Source organism: Maniola hyperantus, chromosome 13 (genome assembly GCF_902806685.2).
Source record: "Maniola hyperantus chromosome 13, iAphHyp1.2, whole genome shotgun sequence".
NCBI classification, from domain to species: Eukaryota; Metazoa; Arthropoda; class Insecta; order Lepidoptera; family Nymphalidae; genus Maniola; species Maniola hyperantus.
Window position 1 is genome coordinate 13136085 of NC_048548.1, and position 25592 is coordinate 13161676.

The 25592-nt window shown below is 35.4% G+C and overlaps 2 protein-coding genes across 8 annotated transcripts in view; both read right to left on the minus strand.

Annotated features, from left to right (window-relative positions):
• Positions 1-2525: 2525 nt before the first annotated feature.
• LOC117987896 (hexosaminidase D-like) lies at positions 2526-11923 on the minus strand. 4 transcript variants are annotated; one of them, XR_011237456.1, is made up of 12 exons: positions 11677-11923; positions 11394-11448; positions 10862-11044; positions 10262-10459; positions 9169-9352; positions 8669-8823; positions 8255-8367; positions 7358-7473; positions 6354-6465; positions 4862-4948; positions 3714-3973; positions 2526-3656 (listed from the first exon to the last, which is right to left on the minus strand). XR_011237456.1 is itself a non-coding variant. In XM_069502573.1 (12 exons), exons 1-11 carry the CDS (start codon positions 11682-11684, stop codon positions 3790-3792), a joined length of 1395 nt encoding a protein of 464 aa, XP_069358674.1. In that variant the 5' UTR covers positions 11685-11923; the 3' UTR covers positions 2526-3714; positions 3747-3789. The 4 variants fall into 4 exon arrangements, 2 of the variants coding, with proteins under 2 accessions (XP_069358674.1, XP_034830853.1); XR_011237457.1 differs by having other exon boundaries at positions 2526-3673; XM_069502573.1 differs by having other exon boundaries at positions 2526-3714; positions 3747-3973.
• A 694-nt stretch (positions 11924-12617) lies between these two features.
• Positions 12618-25592, minus strand: part of LOC117987778 (monocarboxylate transporter 14-like) — a 39382-nt gene continuing 26407 nt past the window's right edge. For all 4 annotated transcript variants that reach the window (XM_034974834.2, XM_069502542.1, XM_069502543.1 and 1 more), the window contains 6 exons: positions 20600-20920; positions 19133-20428; positions 18619-19053; positions 17872-18093; positions 16111-16420; positions 12618-14323 (listed from right to left, as the gene is read on the minus strand). In XM_034974834.2, the coding sequence (XP_034830725.1) occupies positions 14133-14323; positions 16111-16420; positions 17872-18093; positions 18619-19053; positions 19133-20368 (2394 nt within the window). In that variant the 5' untranslated portion in view covers positions 20369-20428; positions 20600-20920 and the 3' untranslated portion in view covers positions 12618-14132. The remainder of the gene's footprint in view (positions 14324-16110; positions 16421-17871; positions 18094-18618; positions 19054-19132; positions 20429-20599; positions 20921-25592) is intronic.

Consider the following 25592-nt stretch of genomic DNA (forward strand, 5'->3'; position numbering starts at 1 on the left):
CGCGACTTCGTCCGCGTGGACTACAAAATTTCAAACCCCTATTTCACCCCCTTAGGAGTTGAGTTTTCAAAAATCCTTTCTTAGCGGATGCCTACGTCATAATAGCTATCTGCATGCCGAATTTCAGCCCGATCCGTCCAGTAGTTTGAGCTGTGCGTTGATAGATCAGTCAGTCAGTCAGTCAGTCAGTCACCTTTTCCTTTTATATATATAGATTTTCCTAGATTTTTTTAAATTAGAAATGCAAAATACCTACTTACACTTTTAGCAACTGCCCAAATTAGTCTTAGCTTTTGTTTTAAGTTATCACCACTATATCATCTTACAAATTAACAATTTCGACCATCAGTAAGCGTTACCAATGTTAACATGTTACCAACCTATCTCTTCTTTATACATAAAATGAATCGCTAAATGTGTTGCTGATCGCAAATCTCGAGAACAGCTGAACCGATTTCGCTAATTCTTTTTTATAATATTCCTTGAAGTATACGAGGATGGTTCTTACGGAGAGAAAAAATTAAAAAATTGTAAGTATTAGAAAAAATAAAAATTAAAGAATCGACTGTTAGGCGGTAGGTACGAAGTTCGCCGGGTCAGCTAGTTCTGAATAAATAATTTGACTTTGACTTTGCCTAGTCGCTAGCAAAGACGAACTCGAGACTCGAGAATCAGTACCTTTATTATAAATGCGAAAGTGTGTTTGTTTGTTGGCTTGTTCTTCAATCACGTCGCAACGGATTGACGTGATTTTTTGCGTGGGTATAGATAGTATAGTAAAGTGACATAGGCTACTTTTTATCCCGGTAAATCAAAAGTTCCTACGGGATTTTTATAAAACCTAATTTCACGCGTACGAAGTCGCGGGCATCAGCTAGTAATTACTGTTTTCGACTCCAAAATAAGATTACTCTACCGAATGGGGTATCATATTATGAAAGGGCTTTACTGTGCATTCTAAAACAGATTTTTATTTATTTTTATGAATAGGTAATAGTTTTTGATTTATCATACAAAATGGCGAAAAAATACACGGAACCCTCGGTGCACGAGTCTGACTCGCACTTGGACGGTTTTTTTTTACTTTTTTAAATGAAAATAGTAGGTACGTACCTACAATAAAACTTAAAGCTAGCCTTATCTATTTACTATACAAATCATGCCCACGTGGAATGGTGCCAAGAATACTAGCTGCATTTCCGCGCTGGACAGCCAGGCTGATCCGTTGCGCAAAAAATGAGCCAGCCCTTCTTCTTTTATTACATAATCCTAAAAGTCGTATAATCGGTTTCTGTAACTAACTAGGTAGGTATAGTCAGTAATTAACGGCTTAATCGTCGGCTCGCAGAAGTTTTAATTGACTTCACACCTTCTCCCGCGGGCTCCTCCTGTCTAAAGTGATAATTGCTGACTTAACACTTTCTTCTTAACGAGTTTTGTTATCAAAGAGCAAATTAACTGGATTACATTTAATTAAGTATGAGAAATTGGGCTGAATGGGGGGTAGGGTGAGTCAGGTGGGGTTTTAAATGGAAGTAGCATAGCTACATTACAATTTTCTACCAAAAACCGGCCAAGTGCGAGTCAGGCTCGCGCACCGAGGGTTCCGTAGTACAGTCGCATTTTTCGACATTTTGCACGATAAATCAAAAAAATAAATAAAAATCTGTTTTAGAATCCCTTTCATATCATACCGCACTTGATATAGTTATCTTACTTCGAAAATTGAAAATACTAATTATTAGTTTATGACCACAAATTATTATCTTTTGTGTGATGTAACCACAAATTCACGGTTTTCAGATTTTCCCCCTAATGCCAGCTATAAGACCCACCTACCTGCCAAATTTCATGATTCTAGGTCAACGGGAAGTACCCTGTAGGTTTCTTGACAGACACACAGACAGACAGACAACAAAGTGATCCCATAAGGATTCCGTTTTTTCTTTTGAGGTACGGAACCCTAAAAATTACCTACTTCAGCTAAGACCTTGGTCAGATTGATTTTAATGGTGCGTTTTCACTGAAGCAGAACGAAGTGGAGACGTTTTCAATAGTCTTTATTATTAGATGTGATAATTTTATCTGGTCATTCCTCACTAATCTGACTGGTCGATAATACGAGTCCGTTTCAGTGGAAATACACCCTAAGGTTACTTTAGGAGACGCGTTTGGTTGGTCGCCCCGTTTGTCACGATTCGCCAACTTTTCCCCACATGGGAAAGCTCAACGGCAAAAGTGAGCCCCAACCAAGATTTTTTAAATTCCTCTTTTTTCCCCAAAAACAATTTTTTGCGGTTACTTGCTTTTTAGGAATATGTGTACAGATTTACAACTCGTCGGAAATATCTGAGCACCTCGCTGGAATGCGCTTCCCCGCAGCTCTTGCAACGTTTTTGTTTTAGTTAATATTACAAATATAGTTAATATTATAAAATTAAAAATATCGCATGTTCCCTATTGCCTTAAATCTAAATAGGTACTAGGCCATCATAGCCAAATTGAAATAAAATTCCTCCTTGTTTAGTAAAATGATTTATTTCAATAAGTAATACATTATAACAATGACTATGTATAATATAGATAGATATTCCGTAGATAACCTACAAGTTTTCACTTACGGTTTATTCGCAACTAGTCAGACTTGAAATAAATAGGATTCATAGAATTAATTCGGAGATATTACAGTTTGGAATTAAAACTTGAAAAACTTGTAAATTGAAAAATTAAAAGGAGCAACCGCCGAGTTTCTTGCTGGCTCTCCTCGGTAGGAACATCATTCCGAACCAGTGGTAAATCAAAACTTCCTGAATATTCATAAGCACTTGTAAAAAGTTTATATGAATAAAAGTCATATTCTATTCTATTCTTGAAATACCACCCTAACGGCGGTTACGCACTCAAACGATCTGAGTCCGTGAAAATACGTTCCTTTTGTTTTATATGGAAGCTTATGACATATCTAAAATGAAATATATAAAATGAAAAGGTGACTGACTGAGTGACTGATCTATTAACGCACAGCTCAAACTACTAGATGGATCGGGCTGAAATTTGGCATGCAGTTAGCTATTATAACATAGGCATTCGCTAAGAAAGGATTTTTGAAAATTCAACCCCTAAGGGGGTGAAATAGGGGTTTGAAATGTGTGTAGTCCACGCGGACGAAGTCGCGAGCATAAGCTAGTGTCATATATAATCGCTGGTATTCTCACGGATGACGGTACATCGGCGCCATGTATGCAAAAAATCACGTCAATCTGTTGCTCCGTTGCAATGTGATTGGAGGACAAACTAACAAACCAATTAACCAGCAAACCAACAAACAAACACATTTCTACATTTTATAATAATATTGACATGATAAAATAATTATCACATGATTTTTCAATAATCTGATTGATAAATCCGCTCCGCTCCGCTTCGATTCAGGTGACAGTTACCCTAACTACTCACTTAACTATTACAAGAAATGTTTACATTAGTATTTAGGATACAATCATAGGTGCATAAAAAGGTGAAATACGTACATCAAAAATATCTTTGGCTAGTTTTTAGTTTTTATACATGATTTTATTGACTAAATATAGTGTAACTGTACCATATAATGTAACTGTACCCTATAATGTGACTGTACCCTATAATGTAACTGTACCCTATAATGTAACTGTACCTACCCTACAATGTAACTGTACCCTATAATGTAACTGTACCCTATAATGCAACTGTACCCTATAATGTAACTGTACCCTATAATGTAACTGTACCCTATAATGTAACTGTACCCTATTAGATGGGTCTCACACTGGCGTCGAGGTTGTACCGCGTGATCGCCACGTCCTGTATGTCTGTCAGTTTGTTCAGTAACGGCGCGATGAAGGTGCCGAGCCACTCCTTCGTGCTCCTCACCCCCGTGATGGCCGCTAGCTGGCGGACGAATATCTCTCGCAGCGCTGTTAACTGCCTTATTAGCCTGTGAAAAAAAATGTAAAGTATTTTCTATCATAATCCATACTTAATATTATAAATGCGAAAGTGTGTCTGTCTGTCTGTCTGCTTGCTTTTCACGGCCCAACCGTTCAACCGATTTTGATGAAATTTGGTACAGAGTTAGTTTACAGGAAGGAAAGAAAGTTAGGAACAGGGAAGGACATAGGCTACTTTTTATCCCGGAAAATTAACGAGTTCCCACGGGATTTTTATAAACCTCAATCCACGCGGACGAAGTCGCGGGCATCCTCAGTTTTAAATACATATCAAAAATTGCGGACCGGCAGGAATCGAACCCGCGTCTCCTGGTGTTGGTGGTATAAATATGGTTTTCCTGGCACGGTTCATGGAGACAGTCTATAAAAGATCGATGTGGACAAAAAAATGTTTTGACTGCTGGAACACCGTCGAAGGAAGGTGATTCCACAATTTGCATGTACGCCGGTGGAGTGCAGTGCAGTTTTAGAAAAAGGAAGGTGGAATAAAGTCAAACAATTCGTCAGACCTCTCGCTGTTTCAAAGGCGATAGAATACGCGAAGAATAAGTACCTAGCGAAAATTAAGTACCTTGATAAGTTAGTAAGTTAGGAAATCTGTGAATTGTTAGTTGTAATTTAACCTTTTTTTTCTTTTTGTTTGTTACAAACTATTTGTACAAGTTTTGTTCTTGTTTAGTTTGTTTTGATAAGTGTGTTTGTTGCGCTGTAGTTATTGTACCACCTAAACGCATGCCACGTCCACATCTAGTAGACACAATTAACAACTAATATTTCTGTATATCTATTAACTTGTTATCATACAATAATTGTAGTCAGTTTTGTGGACTAATAAAAAAAAAAAAAAAAAGTCTCATTGTGTACGTTATACTTACATGACGGACTCGTTGGCGATGATCTCGAGCTGCGCGGGGCACGTGTATCCGTGCTCCACTTGCCACGGGTTCATCCACGTGGCCAGTCTCAAAACAAAACAGACATAAATAAATAGAATAAACATACATACTATCTATACTATCACTTGTAATAGACACCGGTATAACATGTCCGACCTTAGAGCACCAAATTGTAATAACATTTATTCAAGTTTTTAGAAATGGAGAAGGCAACCCACTGTAATACAGTGTTTACTAGTGCAGGGGTTGCCCATTCATACGTCTACTAGACCTAGGTCTACTTAATTATTACTTGTTTTTTATCTGTATTTTATATGTAATTTAATATGTAATAATATCCAATATCCAATAAATATATCATCAAATAATAATAGAGCCTCAATAGCTCAACCGGTATAGGAGTGGACTGAAAACCGAAAGGTCGACGGTTCAAACCCCGCCCGTTGCACTATTGTCGTACCTACTCCTAGCACAAGCTTGACGCTTAATTGGAGAGGAAAGGGGAATATTAGTCATTTAAAATGGCTAATATTCTTTAAAAAAAAAAAAAACTAATCTGTATTGTACTTTAACCACTTTTACTCTCTTTATTGTAAATGTTTTTGGTACAAATAAAAAATAAATAAATAAAATGAGTACAAAACGATAAGTCTGCGGCTCAGGTGGGAGCGGGTGTGTGCTGCGGGGTGGCCAGCGTGTAGAACAAACTCTTAATATTTACAAGAAATTGGAAGGAAGACGAAGGAGACGCGCGGACGCATCTTAATAAAAATCCTTTGATTTTTTATCGTTTTGTATTTTATGTCTATTTTCTGGTACCTTTATTTGTATTTAAATTTATTATTAATTATCTAGTTAGTGTAAGTGGCACTGCCGTTCTAACAAGATGTAAAAAATAAAAAATAAAATAAATAAATCTTAATAGAAAGCGGGTGCCGAACGGCATGGGGAGTATGGTATAAATTATTATGAAACGGAAGATTTGATACAATAAGTGTACGCACTGACTTGTATGTAAAATTGTTATCCTAATCCTAATCCTAATAATATTATAAATGTCAAAGTGTGAATGTTTGGATGTTTGTTACTCAATCAGGCAAAAACGGCTGAACGGATTTGGATGAAATTTGGAATGGAGATAGATTATATCCTGGATTAACACATAAGCTACTTTTTAGCCCAGAAAATCAAAAAGTTCCCGCGGGATTTTGAAAAATATAAATCCACGCGGATGTTGTCGCGGGCATCAGCTAGTACCGAAATAAATATTTTTGAATTTTTTGAATGGCATCGCACCCGCACCTAACTGGGCCGCAGACTAATGAGTCTAATTTTTTTTTTTTTAAATAATATTAGCCATGTTAAATGACTAATATCCCCTTTTCCTCTCCAATGAATTGAATTATAAAGTTTTGTCAACGATATAATACGAGGCCCTTTACGAGCAATTGTGTATAGAAATAATGCTTACATATCACTTTGTATTAGCTTTTCGGAGCGTTCCCGGAACATTTCGAAGCACTGCATGTGTTGTACCAACTCGTGTCCCGGCGTGACGTCTGCTTCCGTCACCGTGGTTGGTTCTACAATCATTCAAACTACCAATAAAAAATTTATTAATATACTAGCTCATGCTCGCGACTTCGTCCACGTACACTACGCACATTTCAAACCCCTATTTTATCCCCTAGGTGATGAATTTTTTAATAATCCTTTCTTAGCAGATGTTTACGTCATTATAGCTAACTGCATGCCAACTTTTAGCCAGATCCGTCCAGTAGTTAGAGCATTGCGGTGAAAGGTCAGTCAGTCAATCAACTTTTCCTTTCATATATACATACTAGATGATGCTCGCGACTTCATCTGCGTGGATTTAGGTTTTCCCGTGGGAACTATTTAATTTTCCAGGATAAAGTAGCCTATGTCCTTCCCCGGGATGTAAGCTAGCTCTGTACCAAATTTCATCAAAATCGGTTAAACTGTTGGACTGTGAAAAGCTAGCAGACAGACAGACAGACACTTTCGCATTTATAATATATTTTTTTAAAATATATAATAGGTTTTTTTTTAAAGAATTTTAGCCATGTTAAATGACTAATATTCCCCTTTCCTCTCCAATTAAGCGTCAGGCTTGTGCTAGGAGTAGGTACGACAATAGTGCAACGGGCGGGGTTTGAACCGTCGACCTTTCGGTTTTCAGTCCACTCCTATACCGGTTGAGCTATTGAGGCTCTTTTAAGAGGCTATTGACTTTTATAAGTCGTCATTCCAATTTGATAAACCTAACATTTTATAAAAGTTTTGCCTGGGGGTGTTCTGTGCTGCCACAGATGTAACTACCTAATTTTATAGTCTCAATACCTTTTCTCGTATGTGGTACCATCATTGCTTTAATACGAGAAAAGATACCTATTGAGACTATAAAATTAGGTAATTACTAATTATAATTATATTAGTATGGATATGTATAATTACCATTGACTTGAGTAGTATAGTTGGTGTCCAAATACTTGTTCCACAATCGTAAACACTCCCTCAAGCAGCCCATAGACACCACGAGCAGTTCACACAGCGTCGCGAAATGGTCGTACCTACACCACAAACTATTGATATAATAATAATTCATTTATTGCATAATTGTCAGTGTAAAAATGTTACATAAATTATTAAGTAGGTACATGACACAATCTGCCATACAATGGCGTGCAATATTAAGATATAGTACATTATAATTTAAGTAATCAATACAGAAAATAGAAAATTTTAATATATAAATCAGCAAAAATCATGTCAATCATAATAATATGCTATTAAATGCAGAACAAACTATCCACCTCTTAAAAATTAAACAAGTCATTTATAGGGTTCCACATTTCATCAGGACCAATATTGAAGGTGATCTTGATATTTTATCAGGCCCATCCGTTAAACCGATTTTGATGAATTTTGGAACAGAAATACCGATTTTTTTGATGATTCTGACAAATCGTTAGTCGCTGTTAATTCGGAATTGTTGAGATGTAACTGGGTTCGCTATTAACCTAGTACTTTTTTCAATGTACTAAGTATTTTTTTCCCATCATAAAATTATACTATGAACAAACAGTTCACTTAGCTAGTTAATTGATTGCATTTTAAGGTAGGGCATTTGGCATTTGGTATTTTAAGGTAGGGCATTGCCCCACAATGGCACCCAGGGAGCTATGGCCTGCGTTAATATCGACGCGCGACGCTCCCTCAAACAATATTTTAATTTTTTGTAGTGCAATTTTTTTTAATAGAAGTGGGATTTTTTCTAAATTCTACTAGGATTTAGTGGAAAACAAAAATATTTTTCTTACTGCACATAACGATAGAAACTGGTGTGCTTACCTTGACCAACCGGTCAGTATGACGCCCACAAAGTCAACCTTGTGCCTGTTATTGTTGACTTCATCTATCCACGCCTCCTGATTGCTCATGTACCTATTCTCATTCGGGTAGACCTGCCTCCAAACAAATAATAATAAGTGACTTCTTTATTCTGATACAAAGTAGGCTTTGGAAGGGGCATGGCAGTTTCATTAAACTTATACCCATGATCGGTTTCTACACAGCATCATACCGGAACCGAAATGGTCCTTCGAACCGAATTATTTGTTCGGTGATTCATTCATTTTCAAATGCCACTGACAGACGGACGGACGGACAGCGGACTCTTGGCAATAGGGTCTCGGGTATGAAACCCTAAAAATAGCTCTAAGCCGGGCTTGTGTGTGGCATAGGAGCTATGTTATTTAAACTTACCTTGCAACTGCCATTAGCGCCTTTAAAAGCACTGCCGACCCATACGCTGGGAAATAGCATCCTATAGTTCTCCCACAGCTGCGGGCTGATGTGGAAGTGAGGCTTTACGTTGTAGTCCCACACCACTGGTTGCACTAGCTCCCCTAATTTATAATCTGCGAAATAGCAAATGTATATCTAGGGTAAAATCTTCTTTTTTCAATTATTATCAATATTTCGACCTTTTTAATAAAAAGTTATAGACTAGCGCTTTGCTGCAATCAGACCTGGTGGCAAGTGATGATGCAGCCTAAGATGGAGGAATTAAATATCACTTGCTTTAACGGTGAAGGAAAACATCGCGAGGAAACCCGCGTGCCTAAGAGTTCTCCATAATGTTCTCAAAGGTAAAGTCTATCAATCTGCACATGACCAGCCTGGTAGACTATGGCCAAACCATTCTCACTCTGTAGTGAATGTCCGATGGGTTGATCATGATGACGATGAGTGATGACACTTACATTGCAATACTTCAGCAGGAGTAGACCGCATCATGTCGTCCCACAGTAGAACAGTCAGATCCGGTCGCTGCTGCTTTATGAACAAGGCTAGATCTCGTATGTGCTCCAAGTATAAGCACAGTTTACCGAATTTACTCGATACTGCTCTATACTGGCATTGAATGCAGAATGCTGTGTGCCACACCTAGCAACAAAAACAAAATAATAGTTAAATAGAGATATAATTTATTTGCAAGAACGTTGGTACAAAAATTGGAAGTCTAAATATATAAAAAGGACTGACTGACTGATCTATCAACGCACAGCTCAAACTACTGGACGGATCGGGCTGAAATTTGATATGAAAATAGCTATTATGACGTAGGCATCCGTTAAGAAAGGATTTTTGAAAATTCAACTGCTAAGAGGGTAAAATAGGGGTTTGAAATTTGTGTAGTCCACGCGGACGAAGTCGCGAGCATAAGCTCACTACAAGGACAATATGAAGAGCCCATAACATTCGACTAAATTTATAGTGTGCAAATATTTTAAGAGAGATCAAAAATTAAGTTATTAAACATTATCAAAAAATGAATTTACTAGCCTTATACAGCTTGCAATCAATAAAATGTCATAACATATTAAAAAAAGTGCGAGTCAGACTCGCGCAATGAGGGTTCCGTACTACAGTCGTATTTTTTCGACATTTTGCATGATAATTCAAAAACTATGATACATAAAAATATATAAAAATCTGTTTTAGAATGCACAGGTGAAGACCTTTCATATGATATCCCACTTGATATAGTTATCTTACTTTGAAAATTGAAAATACTAATTATTAGTTTATAACCACAATTTAATTTTTTTTGTGTGATGTAACCACAAATTCACAGTTTTCAGATTTTTCTCCTTATGTCTGCTATGAGACCTACTTACCTGCCAAATTTCATGATTTTAGGTCAACAGACAGACAGACAGACAGATAGACAGACAACAAAGTGATTCTATAAGGGTTCCATTTTTCATTTTGAGATACGGAACCTTAAAAGACGGGCCGAATTGAGAACCACCTCCTTTTTAGAAGTCAGTTAAAAATTGGCAAGTTACTTACTTCATCAGCCCCAATATGAAAGTATTTAGCATCTGGCTGAACATTTAACACCTGTTGCACCATTGCACGGACCAGACCCTGGCTGTTCTGCTGTGAAGGACATAGCACTGCGGGGGTCCTGGGTTTCTCTTGTAGCTTCCTGTACACTGGGTGTTTGAGGACAAACTCCATGTGCCCTATGGTCTGAACTAATTGAATCTGAAAATTAAAATAAAAACCGGTCAATTGGGTATTAGACTACATCAAAAATAAATTATTTCTCAGTGATTATTAAATAGAGGGTCTTCCAAAATACATAAATATACATAAATCTATAATATAAAAATTGAGTCACTAAATTTGTTGCTCATCGCAAATCTCGAGAACAGCTGAACCAATTTCGCTAATTCTTTTTTTATAATATTCCTTGGAGTACAAGGATGGTTCTTACGGAGAGAAAAATTTAAAAAAATTTAATCAACTGTCAGGCGGAACACATTTTTTTCCCATTTTTTTGTACAACAAACAAACAAACAATGCATATAACAGTCATTTGTGTCTCTTCATAACATTGGGTCAAGTCAAATTATAATACAATTAAATATCATATCTAATACCTACCACTTCGAGCTCATTTTCCTTTGCACACTGAAAAATATACCTCACTTCTTCAATGGAATACATTCCATCACCGCTTGCATCAGCATTGCTACCAATATCTACTATTTCTCCTCTATAGGGGAATGAGTCTTCCCATTCTATGAGTATGCCTGTAGCACCGCATTTCTTGATGTATTTGAGTACCTACAAAAATACTGTAGGTATATATATATGTCAGCTTTTAGTCAAAAGCTGGCTAATATTTTTTTTTTCAAGCAAAGCTTCTTTAACTACGGATATTATATCCTGACCCTGTGATTTTGTAACATCGATAGATGTTAATACAGACGATAGGGTAGATGAGGAACAAGATTTTACACTTAAAAACTTTAGGAAAATCACTGAAAAGATATAAAATAAGAAAATTGACATATAGACAGTAGATTTAAGTATCAACCCCAGATTGTGGCCAATGAAGGAGAATACAAATCTTTCCCAAAGAATGAATTAATATTATGACAAATTACTTAGATGGGTACCTAATCCTAATTACCTGTTCTAAAAATGGCAACTTCAAAGGTGCACCTTTCAAATCCAAGTGGACTATCCTGCAAATGATGTAACGTTATAGTGTATTAATACTAAAATAAAATCTTTAAGTCCATAGGTGAATTATTGGGCTGAAGATACTTAATATTTTTTTAGACAGATTCTAAGTATCTCCTCCGTTTATCAGCTTGAAAGGAAACAAAGTAAGCATCTCCTAGAAAGGGATACTGACTTTCGAAATAATACGGGCCAAACAACGAGCAAACATTTGATAAAATATCACTTACTTATGCATTTTAATTTGAAGTCGCACCGGCACAAAACAGCACTGAAATTTAAATAAAATAGAAAGCACACTCAGCGGAAATGGCAGCAGGACACTCCGTAATGTACTCTGTGCACTCCGCCTTAAGATTTCTTGTTAATTTTGCAACTTATTAACCGGAAGGGAATGAGTATTTTGTAGATATTCAGAAATACCTTGAAGATATTAGTGATAAAGAAGATAACAACAAAAACTTTGAGTGCTTTGAGTGATCGATTTAGCGAATGTCAAAGTCAATTGACATAACTGTCAATATGACAGCTGTGGCAAGCCAAGAATAATATCATAGATGATAAAATACTCTATGATAAAATCCCGGACACGCACCTTTAACTTTTCGGAATTATGTGCGTTTTAATTCATTAAATATCACTTACCTACTTTAACGGTGAAGGAAAACATCGTGAGGAAACCTGCATGCCTGAGAGTTCTCCATAATGTTCTCAAAGGTGTGTGATGTCCACCAATCCGCACATGGCCAGCGTGGTAGACTATAGCCAAAACCCTTCTCACTCCGAGAGGAGACCCGTGCTCTGTAGTGAGCCGGTGATGGGTTGATCATGATGATCATGACTAAATGACGCCCGTGTGGATTTTCAGGAACGAAACTAGCCTATGTCATCTCTGTAGGTACTTTCGTTTAAACCAGTTCATCGAATGATCCATGAAAACTTAACAGACAGACAGACATATACACGGACATCCGACAGGCCGACAGGTATAAGTACCGCAAATTGCGAATGCGCGTGGCCGCCATTTTAGTGACGTCAGCACTAGACTGGTTTCGAGCTGATGGTATATTTTTATTTCGGCTGACGTCATTTCGATGATAATGAGTCATGGTTCAAGCGCAATAGCAATTTGCGGGACTTATAGCTACTGAATTTTAAAAAACAACACAAATGAAATACCATGGATATACCAAACTTTAATGAAATAATTCTTAATTAAATAATTGTAGGTATATTATGTATAATTAATACAAAATACTAAGTAAGCAAGTAGGTAAGTATATTCGAAAACTTACAAACTACAATACCTTGAAAGTACATCAATTCATTTTTTTTTACAAAATATGTTACTATTATAAAATCTACTCCAATATTTTTTATAAAGGTGGGCAGAGATTACGCACAGCTTCAATTCAGGTAAGTTTTATAGACACAACAAATAATTGGTAAGGTATCAAGACTTAGTATAGTTTTTTTTTTGTTGTATTGACCTGTAAATTTATAAACAAATTAAATCAAGACTTCCGGTTTTATATATCACGAACAGATAAACTATCAAAAATCTCTCATTTTAAAAGCCTTTTTAGCATACCTCATCAATAAATTAAAAAAAAACATCCGCACTCACTCTTGGACGATTTAACCTATAAATCGTCCAAGCACTCACTAGACAAGTTCCACAGCAAAACCTCGTTTTAGAAAACTTATTAGAAAATAGACATACCTACCTACAACATTTTCTAGTATTTTGTAGGTAGTTTAAGGAAACCTTAGCATCGTGCAAACTTCTTCTAACTGTAAGTTCAGCGTACCTAACTATATTATTTTCTTATATAAAAGCAAATTAAAGCTACAAAGTGCAAAAATATTTCAAGATATCGATTATACAACAAATTTAAATTAAAGACAAAACATAAGTACACACTTACTACAAATATAATTATTAAAAAAATACCTAAAATATTTATTTTGCTACAGTTCACTCGTTTTTAAACTAGGTATTACATATAGGTATAACTTTAAAACATATTATTATGTGAGTAAATATGTCAATCGTCTATGATGTCATTATAATTTCTTAAAAAGGAATTAAAACTAATCAGCTCATTTTATATCACTGAAGTAAAATAAAATACTAAGTACATACCTAAAAAAAATTGCATAAACGTTTTCTCAAAATAAACTGGCTCCTGAAGTTCTTATAATATTATTTTTTTACAATAGGTATTTTATTTACTCTGAAATCTATTTCTTTTTTTATGTCACAGTAAAAAGTATGCGGTATGATAATAAAATGAGCACAATGCTAAAGGCGTAGGTACACGCGGATTTATTTTAAATAATATTAATTTACGCCACAAAATCAAAGTTTGAACTACAGTGTAAACTCCATGTAACGTCACTCGATTTAACGACAAACTCCCTAAAGCGTCGAAATCACACGGCTTTCGTTGGTTTAGCTCGTCTTCCATACAATGAACTCTATATAGCATTAGACCCACTCTCAATAACGATAACAATTAAACAGCTGTGTACGTTCTTTTGTCGCTTTGTTATCCTAGCACGTTATCAACTTGACTATCATTAATACCGAACTTTCTAAGGAATCCGTTCTTTTGTTTACAAATTGTGATTGCTTGCACGTGTAGACTGTTGTTAGTAGGAGTCATATAATAATATGACTTTTTTAATGTGCAATGATAATTCTCACTCCTGGATCAGGTTCGACCGCCACGTCTTTAGCCAAAGGAGCGTTTCCGATTATACGGAAATTCTTAGTGAACGGAATAACAGCTACTAGGAAGCCCGAAACGATCACCCATATGCCAGCCACGTAGAACGCCGCGTCCCAATGTTTAGTTCCGTCTTTTAGAGCTCCTGAAAATATTGATAAACATATTTTAGATACTCTCTTTAGCATCGATCTGGCGGAATTTATGAGGACTTTCTTAACCAGGGTCTACGTATTTAAAGAAATAATATATGTTGTAGAGGACAGTTATTTATCAATTTTTAGGGTTCCGTAGCTCAAAAGGAGAAAAGGAACCCTTATAGGATCATTTTGTTGTCTGTCTGTCAAGAAACCTAGATGGTAGGTACCTACTTCCCGTTGAACTAGAATAATGAAATTTGGCAGGTAGGTAGATCTTAAAGCACATGTTAGGGAAAAATCCGAAAACTGAATTTGTGGTTACATCGCAGAAAAAAAATTAAAATGTGTTTATGAACAATAATTAGTTTCAACTTTCAAAGTAAGATTACTATACCAAGTGATACCTATCATAATATGAAAGGGCTTTACTTGCACATTTTCTAAAATATTTAAAAATGAATCACCAAATGTGTTGGTCATCGCAAATCTCGAGAACCGCTGAACTGATTTCGCTAACTCTTTTTTCATAATATTCCTTGAAGTACGGGGATGGTTCTTACGGGGAGAAAAATTTAATTCAACCTCCCCCTCAGTTTTCTAAACTCCACCCGAGCGAAGCCGGGGCGGGTCAGCTAGTACATAATAGTTTTTGATTTATCGTATAAAATGTCGAAAAAATACGACTTCGCACTTGCCTGGTTTTTTTATCCATGCCAAATAAGAAACGAAAGTAAAGAAAAGTTAATTATTCGTATAAATATTTATTAGAAACCTTCGCAATCGCAGAACACTGCCTAGATCTAGATAACTATTATCTTTTTTTGCGGATTTAGGCAAAGTAAGCTGGTTCGTTGTTTCAAATAAATAGACATGCTTGGCATCATAAAAATCGTTTTATTATCGTTTAAGCCGTAAGACATATTGTAGATTAAAATAATGATTGATTGAAAAATCCAGATTAATTACCAATAACATTGATTTTAACAAATACCTAAAAAAGTTTACATGATAGATAACAATGACGATAACAGAAATATAATCATTATACTATAGTATATTTCTACGGCTATACTCACGTATCCAGTCGAGATTAGCCCGACTAGTTTCGAACCCATACGGGGTCCTTTATCAAGGGGGTCAGTTCGCGCACGCGTTGCGCTTAAGACTGTGCGTGTGTATCACAACTGACAACTGACCCCCTTGATAAAGGACCCCGTATGGGTTCGAAACTAGTCGGGCTAACGTCGACTGGATACGGGAGTATAGCCGTAGAAATATACTATATATATTATAATGAAAATCACTCACGATAGTTTAAAAACACTAAAATGTAAACATTTATTAAAATTCTGATATTTGTGCTTACATGTGCGCATAGAAGAAAGAAAGAAAGAAGAACTGATATCGGTGATTAATGATTTAGTAAGGAGAATGACTGGTGTAATTTTCTCAGAAATAGTTTATCGCATCTAGTGATATAGTATATAGACTGTGTATTTTTATCGAACCTAACATTAACTTTATAAAAACCGGCCATGTGCGAGTCAGACTCGCGCACCGAGGGTTCTGTACCACAGTTATATTTTTTCGACATTTTACACGATAAATCAAAAACTATTATGCACAAAAACAATTAAAAATTTCTTTTAGAATGTACAGGTAATATGATACCCCAACTTGGTATACTTAGTAATCTTACTTTGAAAGTTGAAAACACTAATTATTTGTACTAAACTCGAAAATAAGATGTTTTCCGCTTTGCGAAATATGATAAAAAAAAACATTAACTCACCAGCTATAGGCGGTCCAATCAAATGTCCGACTCCTTGACTCAGCAAAACCAATCCATAAGCCATCGTAAATCGTTCCAAAGCAATCAACTCCACCAATATACTTGGAGTGTAAGAATATGAACTGGAGAACGTTAGACCGAATACCATTGAGTTTATGGCTAAGATGTAAAAACTGTAGGTCTCCTTGGAGTCTACAGTGCGAATCAGAATGGGGAAGAGGATGATTGTACCGCCGCATGCTATCAGACACGCGGCGTATGTTTTAGTTATATTGACCCATGGCAGATCCCCGATCCATCCAAGCCCCACCTGAAATTTTAATAATATGAATAAAGTTTAAGTGTGAAAAAAGAACTCAAGACAAAAGAAGAACGATATACATTTCCGAAAATTATACAATGTGTAATCAGAATGCTAGCAAAAATGAAGACAGGTGATAGTACTGATGATTACTGGTATGATAACACAAAAAAACGAGAAAAATTTATAAAAAAACAAACTCTATATTTTGTAAAAGTTCACGATATTTTGCAAATCAAACATCTGACTAACGCTAGAGTTCAACGGACGTTACGTAATTAGGCCATTCGGAGTCAATACCGCGTTGTAGACGGGGCATTAACCCGAGTTTTGCGTGGGTTTGAAAGATACTAAATCACTAAAACTACAAAATAAGGCAAATGTTTATTAGTATTGGATTGTGTTTAGGTAGTATAACAATAACACTAAGTTTTTGCTAGCGTTCTTTTTAAACCCTGTATAATAAAGCTTTAAAATGAATATAATTTAAAGGTAGTGTACAAAAAAAATTCGTTGAAATCATAATAGGCTACTTGACAATTTTTTTAAGTTGGTCTTAAATGGTTAATATTTGTCCTATTATATCAAAAAAATTAACACTATATTTTTTTGCGCCCTAAAAACCGTAAAACTTTAATTTAAAAAAATATTTTTCTTAGACAGGTGAAAACACTGTCGGCCATGTTTGGCCGATAGTGTTTTCACCTGATAGATTATCTGTGCTCTGACGTCATGCATTTGTAAACAACAGTATAACCACAGGGTTATACTGTTATACTGTATACGGTTTTTAGGGCGCAAAAAAATATAGTGTTAATTTTTTTGATATAATAGGACAAATATTAACCATTTAAGACCAACTTAAAAAAATTGTCAAGTAGCCTATTCAAACGACGAGATAAAGAAAGAGCTGGTCAATTATACAATATTGCCTACAGTAATAATTCATCAATTCTAGCATATTTAAAACATTTTTAATATTTTAATGCGTAAGTTGTCCTTGGCATACGAAACCAGATTGAAATTAAGAGCAAATAAGACTTAGACCATGTTTGCTTTGCTGCATTGATAGATAAGATTAGATCTTACCAATGTTTTCGTTGTAGTACTTCTTATGGTACCTAATAATGATAATGTAAGCGACTAATCAGCGACTGCATTTGTAGTGCAGATAACTTGAAATAACGTTATGGCACTGTCAGATGTAATAAAATATGAGATTATCTGCTGATATTAGACAATTCGTTAGTGTTGATTCTTGTAGATATTTATTTAAATCTAAGAACAGGTACAAGTAAATGTCACAATTAGAATTTTGATAGGTTCGCTCTTATAAATCCCAGAATCTTACCATAATATTAGATGTTGCAACTTGCACGTTATCAATGAGTTCGCATAGAGTAATAACTAATAAGATATCGTTCTTTAAAATTAACAAGTCAAAAAGCATAGGTACTTACAATACCAATGATAGTCGCCACGCCAAATATGCCCAACATGAGAGATCCTTGAGTTTCAGAGTATCCATTTTCTACCATGAATGGAGATATGTAGAAATAGGGTACGATGAACCAAATGAACAAAACCAACGTGGATAAATTCATCATGAGGAAGTGAAACTCAGTGAACATATTGAAGTCGAATGTCTTGTTTATCAAACGGATGAATTTTTTTCCACAAGTCTGAAAATAAAATACTTTTATACAAAGTACCTACATAATCTAATGATTTTAAGCTTATTTCGTGGTTTAACGGCATACTTTAATGTATAAAACTGGTACATACCATGATTAATTTTAGTTTAGTTTTTATTTGTCGATATTTCAACCCAATTGCACGGGTCGTGGTCACGACGGGACTGCGGAGCTGCGAGAGATAAAGTTCGAGCTGTCAAGGGCAGTAGCGAACTACCCTCTTTCTTGTTCTTTTCGCTGGAACTTTACAAGCTGTCCGGCAAAATACACTCACAACGTCACTATTAACTTTCGATGTCGTACGATCCTGTCCTGGTTTGCATAATTCTACCACTGGATTCCACTTTTACACTGGATACTGGATTACAATTTGCAATTGGGTTGACGTCGAATATCGACAAATAAAAACAAAAATTAATCGTGGTATGTACCCGTTTTATACATTAAAATATACCTACATAATTATGTATACTCTTTGTAAATTAGGAATTAGGTTTAAATGTTTCAAGTTACCTCTTCTACCGGATCTTCCACAGACCACATGGAGTTTTTATAGATGTCAGGACATGACGATGCACGCAACTTATACTTGGCAATGTTCATCATAGCACCACGATGCATAATAGAGTTTCGATGGACTCGTATGCCCTTTAGATAATTATGATCCGTTTGAATCTGTCTGGAGAACCAATCCTGGCGTGCTTGTTTAGGAGTGATAACAGCTGTACGATGTTCTGGAATCGGCTGTAGTAGTTTCTCTTTAACCACTTCTAGCTTCTTATCAAAATCCTTCTTTTGTTTCTTTTTGAGTTTTGCTTTTTTATTTGAATCAGTTGGTAGCTTTGTTTCTGAACTGCTTTTTAGAAGTAGTAAGGAAGGATAATTCTGTAGAATGATGTTGTAGAGACGTTCATTAGAAGTAATTTGGTTGAACACTTCAGGTGGAAGCTGCAAAAAACGTTCAAATTATTCAATGTTATTAATCAAAATATCAGAAAAAAATAAAAGATTCATTAGTATATTTTACCTTTTCATTTTGTTGTAAAAATGTTGGTAAATCAATAACAGAACTAACTTTCTGATTATGTATGTCAGCATTTCTTTTGGTTACTGCCTCTACATTTTCAGCTTCAGCTATAGCCGACACTAGTTGCGCTAGAATGTGTTCAGGAGTCGCCCCACTGTTTACCATAGTCTTAAGTTCTTCGGCATCAGGATACATAGACTCCCCACCCCCTGATCTTGCAGAAATAGACGTGGAACTCGAAGCTCTCTTAGTTTTACTTAATTTCCTTTGTTTTTTCTGTTCTAGAATTAACCATTCAGGGTCTCTCATTACCGCACCACATACACAAACATTAAGTACTGTGCCAGCTAAAAGCAACAATGTACCTCTCCATCCAAATTCATTTAGTAAATATGTCGTCAATGGCGAGTAAACAAATGTACCAAATCCAACTCCACATGATCCCAAGCCTACAGCTAAATTACGACGTTTCTCAAACCAATATGCTATTGAAACGACAGCGGTCACGTATAACAGCCCCATACCAAGCCCAGCAATAATACCGTAAGTTATATACAAGACTTCCACAGTATTGCTATATGATGCAGCTATAAATCCTACGGTTGAGAATAAGCTACCAAGAATTGTCATATTTCTGCATCCATATCGATCTACCAGAGCGCTCATGATAGGTCCTGCTATTAAAGGAACTGAAATGAATAAACTCCCAATGAGAGAAGTCTTCGCTTCACTCGTTTCAAAATGGTCTACAAATTTGGTTTGCAGTAATCCATATGAAAAAGCGAGTCCATCAGCTACGGTGGCAACGAGAAAAGAAGCAGCAACCACAACCCAGCCCCATCCTCCATCAGGTATTTGTGGTTCCTGGTCTTCCGGCGCATTACTGGAGCAAATACTATCAGCATCTCCCAATCCCAAGAACTTAACTCTTTCATTTGTTGATTTTGTATCTTCATCACTCCTATCGTCCTTTTGAAAAGCTACAGTTAAAAGGTTGTCATTTGATTCATTATTTTCCGTCTTCACCGAATTAATTTTATTCAGATCATTTTTAGAGCTGGCTACTTCTCGCAGCTCATGCCTATCATCATTGACAGAATCGATGTATTTGATATCATTATTTTTCGTGAGTAACGGAGCCGTAGTCTTCTCCTCTTCAGATGGTACTTTCGGCTCATACTTGAAAACTTTCTCGTTACCTGGGATGCCATTTGCGTAGGTTCTTTCCGTATCCATTAGTGCCGACAGGCGCTTTTAAGTACGAATTTAAGTACTCGTATTCGAGTCTTTCTGTATCTGAAAATTGTAAATATAAATACTTAATGGGTAAATAAATATAATTCTATGATGACTAAGTTCATAATATAATATGTATGACTAAATTGGAATAAATTAATTCAGTTAAGTATTTTTGTAGTTTAAAAAAATATTACTTACCTACTAAAAATATTTTAAAAAGAAAAATACCTTATGACACAGAAGAGTTTGGATTCACAATCCAAATGGTGATTGCTCTACGTGGAGACAATCAGTTCTCGCGACCAATGTCTTAATCTTGGGTCACGGGCAGAATAGCGACAAGGGATTTTCGAAATACAAAGTGTTAGAGCGCAGGGATTGTAACTTGTGGAGTTCATCAAGGACCGGCTAGTCCTCGATATCAGATTTTTAAAATATACACTTTTGAAAGTATGTCCTCTATAAGAATTTTCGGGTGCTTTCTTTGCTTTTCTTGACATAGATTCAAAGTTTTTCCTGCAACATTTCAAAGGAGGCCAGCAAATAAATCTGAAACAATACAAAAGTCAAATTAACGGAGTATGAATGAGGTATTTACTTAGTTTTATTTCGATTTTTATATGATAAAACGCATTTTTTATATCTACCATTATGTAAACACGTCTTGTTGATAATAATTTTATAGGTCTTTCAGATAACGATTAGGTAATAACTAAATACATGTAAGTAGTCATAACTCATAAATCGTAAAACATAATAATTACGATATCGATTCAGTTTTACTTCACGTAGGTAAAAAATAAATTAGGCGGACATAAAATAACTTTTTTCTAATTAAAAAAAATTTTTTTTTCATATTATACTGACTTAGGTACGGCTACCTACCTAAATAATAAATAGAGATAGAATAATAATAATAATTAAAAGTACATAATATACCTAGGTAAGTATTTTATTTTCAAATGCGACTTGTCTTTTATAATATGCACGCGCCTTTAGAAACCTCAGCGGGCGCAGTGATACCACTACACCACCACTACAGCTAGCTGATAGGTGTATATAACGAATATATTATTTTGTTTTTATTTTGGTTCTAGTTCTTATAATAACTAGTTCTGAATTTAAAACCGGCCAAGTGCGAGTCAGGCTCGCGCACCGAGGGTTCCGTAGTATAATCGTATTTTTTCGACATTTTGCACGATAATTCAAAAACTTATGATGCATAAAAATCTGTTTTAGAATGTACAGGTGAAAACCTTTCATATGATACCCCCACTTGATATAGTTATCTCACTTCGAAAGTTGAAAATACTAATTATTAAATTTTTTTTGTGTGATCTAACCCTAAATTCACGGTTTTCAGATTTTTCACCAAATGTCAGCTATAAGATCTACCTACCTGCCAAATTTCATGATTCTAGGTCAACGGGAAGTACCCTGTAGGTTTCCTGACAGACAGACGGACAGACTGACAGACAGACAGACAACTAAGTGATCCTATAAGGGTTCCGTTTTTCCTTTTGAGGTACGGAACCCTAAAAATGATCTTTTATGAGTTATATTCTTTAAAAAAACGTTCTATTTACACAGCATTCTGTTCCGTGATTATTACGGTATTTCATATCTAATTCCTTTTACAATAATTAATAATAAGTATATACAGTGCAATATCGAGTGTCCCCTTTGTTCTTTTTTAATATTCTAAGCCTTTGTTCTCCAACAGCGCCCCCCTGTCAATGTCATTCAAGTGCCAACAGAGCCATGTCGCACTGTACCTACATTTTCATTGTCAACACTTCATTGGATTTAACTGAATAGAACTGCAGACTGCAGTGCTCCTCGGTACTTTACTTAATTAAATAAAGTATTTACCTAGACTGTAGGTAGGTAGGTACGTGCTTATGGAAAAAAAATCAAGGCAGTCCACAGACTTTAAGTTTTTCAACGGCTTCTATAGCTACACTCTACAGAAGTACCTAGGTATCTTGGCGCGTGGCGAAAATCGGAACTAATCTAATATTGCCGTCAAGTATAAGTTCCGCAAATTGCTAATACCGCGTGGCCGCCATTTTAGTGACTTCAGCACTAGACTGAGGTTTCGAGCGGATGGTAGGTATATTTTTGTTTCGGCTGACGTCAAAATGACGTCAATTCGATGTTAATGAGACATGGTTCCAGCGCAATAACAATTTTCGGGACTTATATCCCCTTTGTTCTTATTTGAATATTCTAAGCCTTTGTTCTCCAACAGCGCCCCCCTGTCAATGTCATTCAAGTGCCAAGAAAGCCTTTTCGCACTGTAGGCAATTATTATCCATTGCTCATTTGCTCAATGCTATTTTTATGTAGGAAGTAGGGAATCATTTTTAGGGTTCCGTGTCTGTCAGCGGACTGTACCTATCTCATGAACCGTAATAGGTAAAGTTAAAATTTTCACAGAGTGTGTAGATATTGCCGCTGCCCGACAACAACAAATCTACCGACACCTGCCTACTTAGGTACGAAGTCTCTGAGCTATACCACAGAATATATTATAATAGTACTACGTAATACGAATATACATTAAAATTGAGTCCAACGTTCATCATTTCGATCAAAACGGTACAATTACAGCCAAATTTTATCTTCCCTACTTATACCGTTTTGTTCGCCAGCTACCTAGGTACTCAAAATTATACAAAAAGCACTACATTAATTTGAGTAGGTGCCTAAGTATCAACTAATGCGTTACTTTATTGAAATTACAACTTTATCGAAATACATAAATTGCCGCCATTCATATTCATAGCAAAATGTGAAACAAAATGGAAACAAACGATAGCGGGAAAAGGACAGCTGCATTTTACGTATTTCGTCAACAATGACGGTTACGAATGTTAGAAAAGGACGGATGACTCAATTCATACGCAAGATTAATGAACTTTAAGTCAAGGACGCTCAACTTGGACCACTTTACTTGCGACCTAATTTTGTTATTATTGGAAATTACATATTTTATTTATGCACAATTTAATTTTTTATTTATGTAGGTATTCTTTGCTTGCTGAAGATTTAGGTTTTCAAAAATCCGGGAACTCTTTGACGTTCCTGTATACCTAGGTAGGTTAGGTAGGTACCTAACCTACTTATAATAATTATGTGCCTCCAGCTTTAACGGATGCATTTTCATTTCTCTCTGTTTTCCTAGTAGGTAATAGGTAGTCCTTAAAAAAGAAATAGGTACCTAATAGATTATTATTCTTACCTAAATCTAGTTATGTTTCATTGCTTAGTTTATGGGAATTAGGAAATAAATAAGTAACAATTTTTTCTATAGTAATTCAAACTATGTGTTTATTTTACATTGCCTACCGCTACCGGTCTACATAACTGCATACATTATATGAAATTATCATATTATTATTGTAGTAGTTAGGAAGGTAAGTTTTTAATCAAGTGGACGCCGAACGGTCAAACGCTTGGTCGGCAGTTAAATGCAGTAACTAGGCAGAAACCTAAGTAGGTACTTACGTGGTAATTTTCCATTTGACTTGAGTGGATTTTAGCTTTGCATGATGTAACCATGCAACAATGTCATGTAACCTTACGCCGTCCGCGTCGATAATTATTATTTTGTTGCCATAAAAAAATTAATGCAAAATTACAGTTAGGTACATCAGTTTTGCTTTACTGAGTGTTTTGAAAAAACGCGCAAAAATATTTTAAAAAATCTTGTATATTTAAAAGTTTACGATATATTGCAAATAAAACATCTAACTGACTCTAGAACTCTAGGTCAACTAACGTTGCGTAAGTAGGCCACTCGAAGTCAATGCCGCGACGTAAGGTGGGGCATTGACCCGAGTTTTGCACTCTATACATGACGGATTTTGGAAATACTAAATCACTAAAACTACAAAATGAGGCAAATGGTTATTGGTATGGGTTTATGCTTAGGTAAGTAGTTTGACAACAACACTAAGTTATTCTAGCAATAACTTTGTGTTATTGTTAAATCGTTCTGAAACATCCTGTACCTACTTATATAGATTTAATTGGGTGTTTTAATCGATTAAAATTATAGGTATTTAATGTACCTACCAGGAGTTAAATTGATTATAAGTTACTACTTAGATGTAGATAAGCTAACATTCCAATTTGATAAACCTAACATTTTATAAAAGTTTTGCCTGCCACTGACGTAATTAGTAATTACCTAATTTTATAGTCTCAATAGGTATCTTTTCTCGTATTAAAGCAAATAATGTTATTTAGTTCAGGCAAATTGTACCCATATTATTACAGAGTTCAAATATAAAATAAAATTAAAATTTAGATTCTAAGGTAAAAAATCAATATTTGTTTGTATATATAATAATAATCAAATAAATGATGGTACCACATTGCTTTAATACGAGAAAAGGTATTGAGACTATAAAATTAGGTAGTTACTTCAGTGGCAGAACAGAACACCCCCAGGCAAAACTTTTATAAAATGTTAGGTTTATCAAATTGGAATGACGACTTATGAAAGTCAATAAGCCAAACCTTACAACTTTTTATGAAAGGGTGACACCCAATATTGATAGTGAGATAAACACGCAATAAACTTCTGAAGTGCTAATATAGGATGCTTTATATTTATAACTCTGCAGATATTATAAATGAAAATAATATACCTACTTTACTTACGTATCTATAGTACGCGACAGGTCGAGATGGCACACCCAGTGCGGGATAACGTATGTGACGTGCGGGTGTGTGGGGCGTACCCCGATTACCATCTCGACCTGTTGCGTACTTTATGAATTAGATCTGAATTAGTTATTTAATTTTATTTTAATAATCACCATAGGTTACCTACCAACAAAGTTATATAGGAAAGTTTTATTTTTATAAATATACCTACCTACTGTTAAAAACTTGTTAAAATCAGGTAGAATCATCATTTCTTAGAATCAAAAGCGACGTAGCGCTGCAGGTAAAAAACGATCCTAAAGCACAGATTAGGTTTAGATACCTAATTTACGTTTGTATTAAATAATTAATTAATTATGTAGGTACTTAATAATATTATGTCACCCAATTAAAACGATCATGGGTAATTACCACATCCTTTCAGTGTATCATATTATTTCTTGTTCTCTAAAATCTAGGAAAACCTAAAAATAAATTGGATATTCTACGAAAACAAGAATGCAACCAGTAAGTACCTATTTAGGTATTGATAGAGTTATTTTCA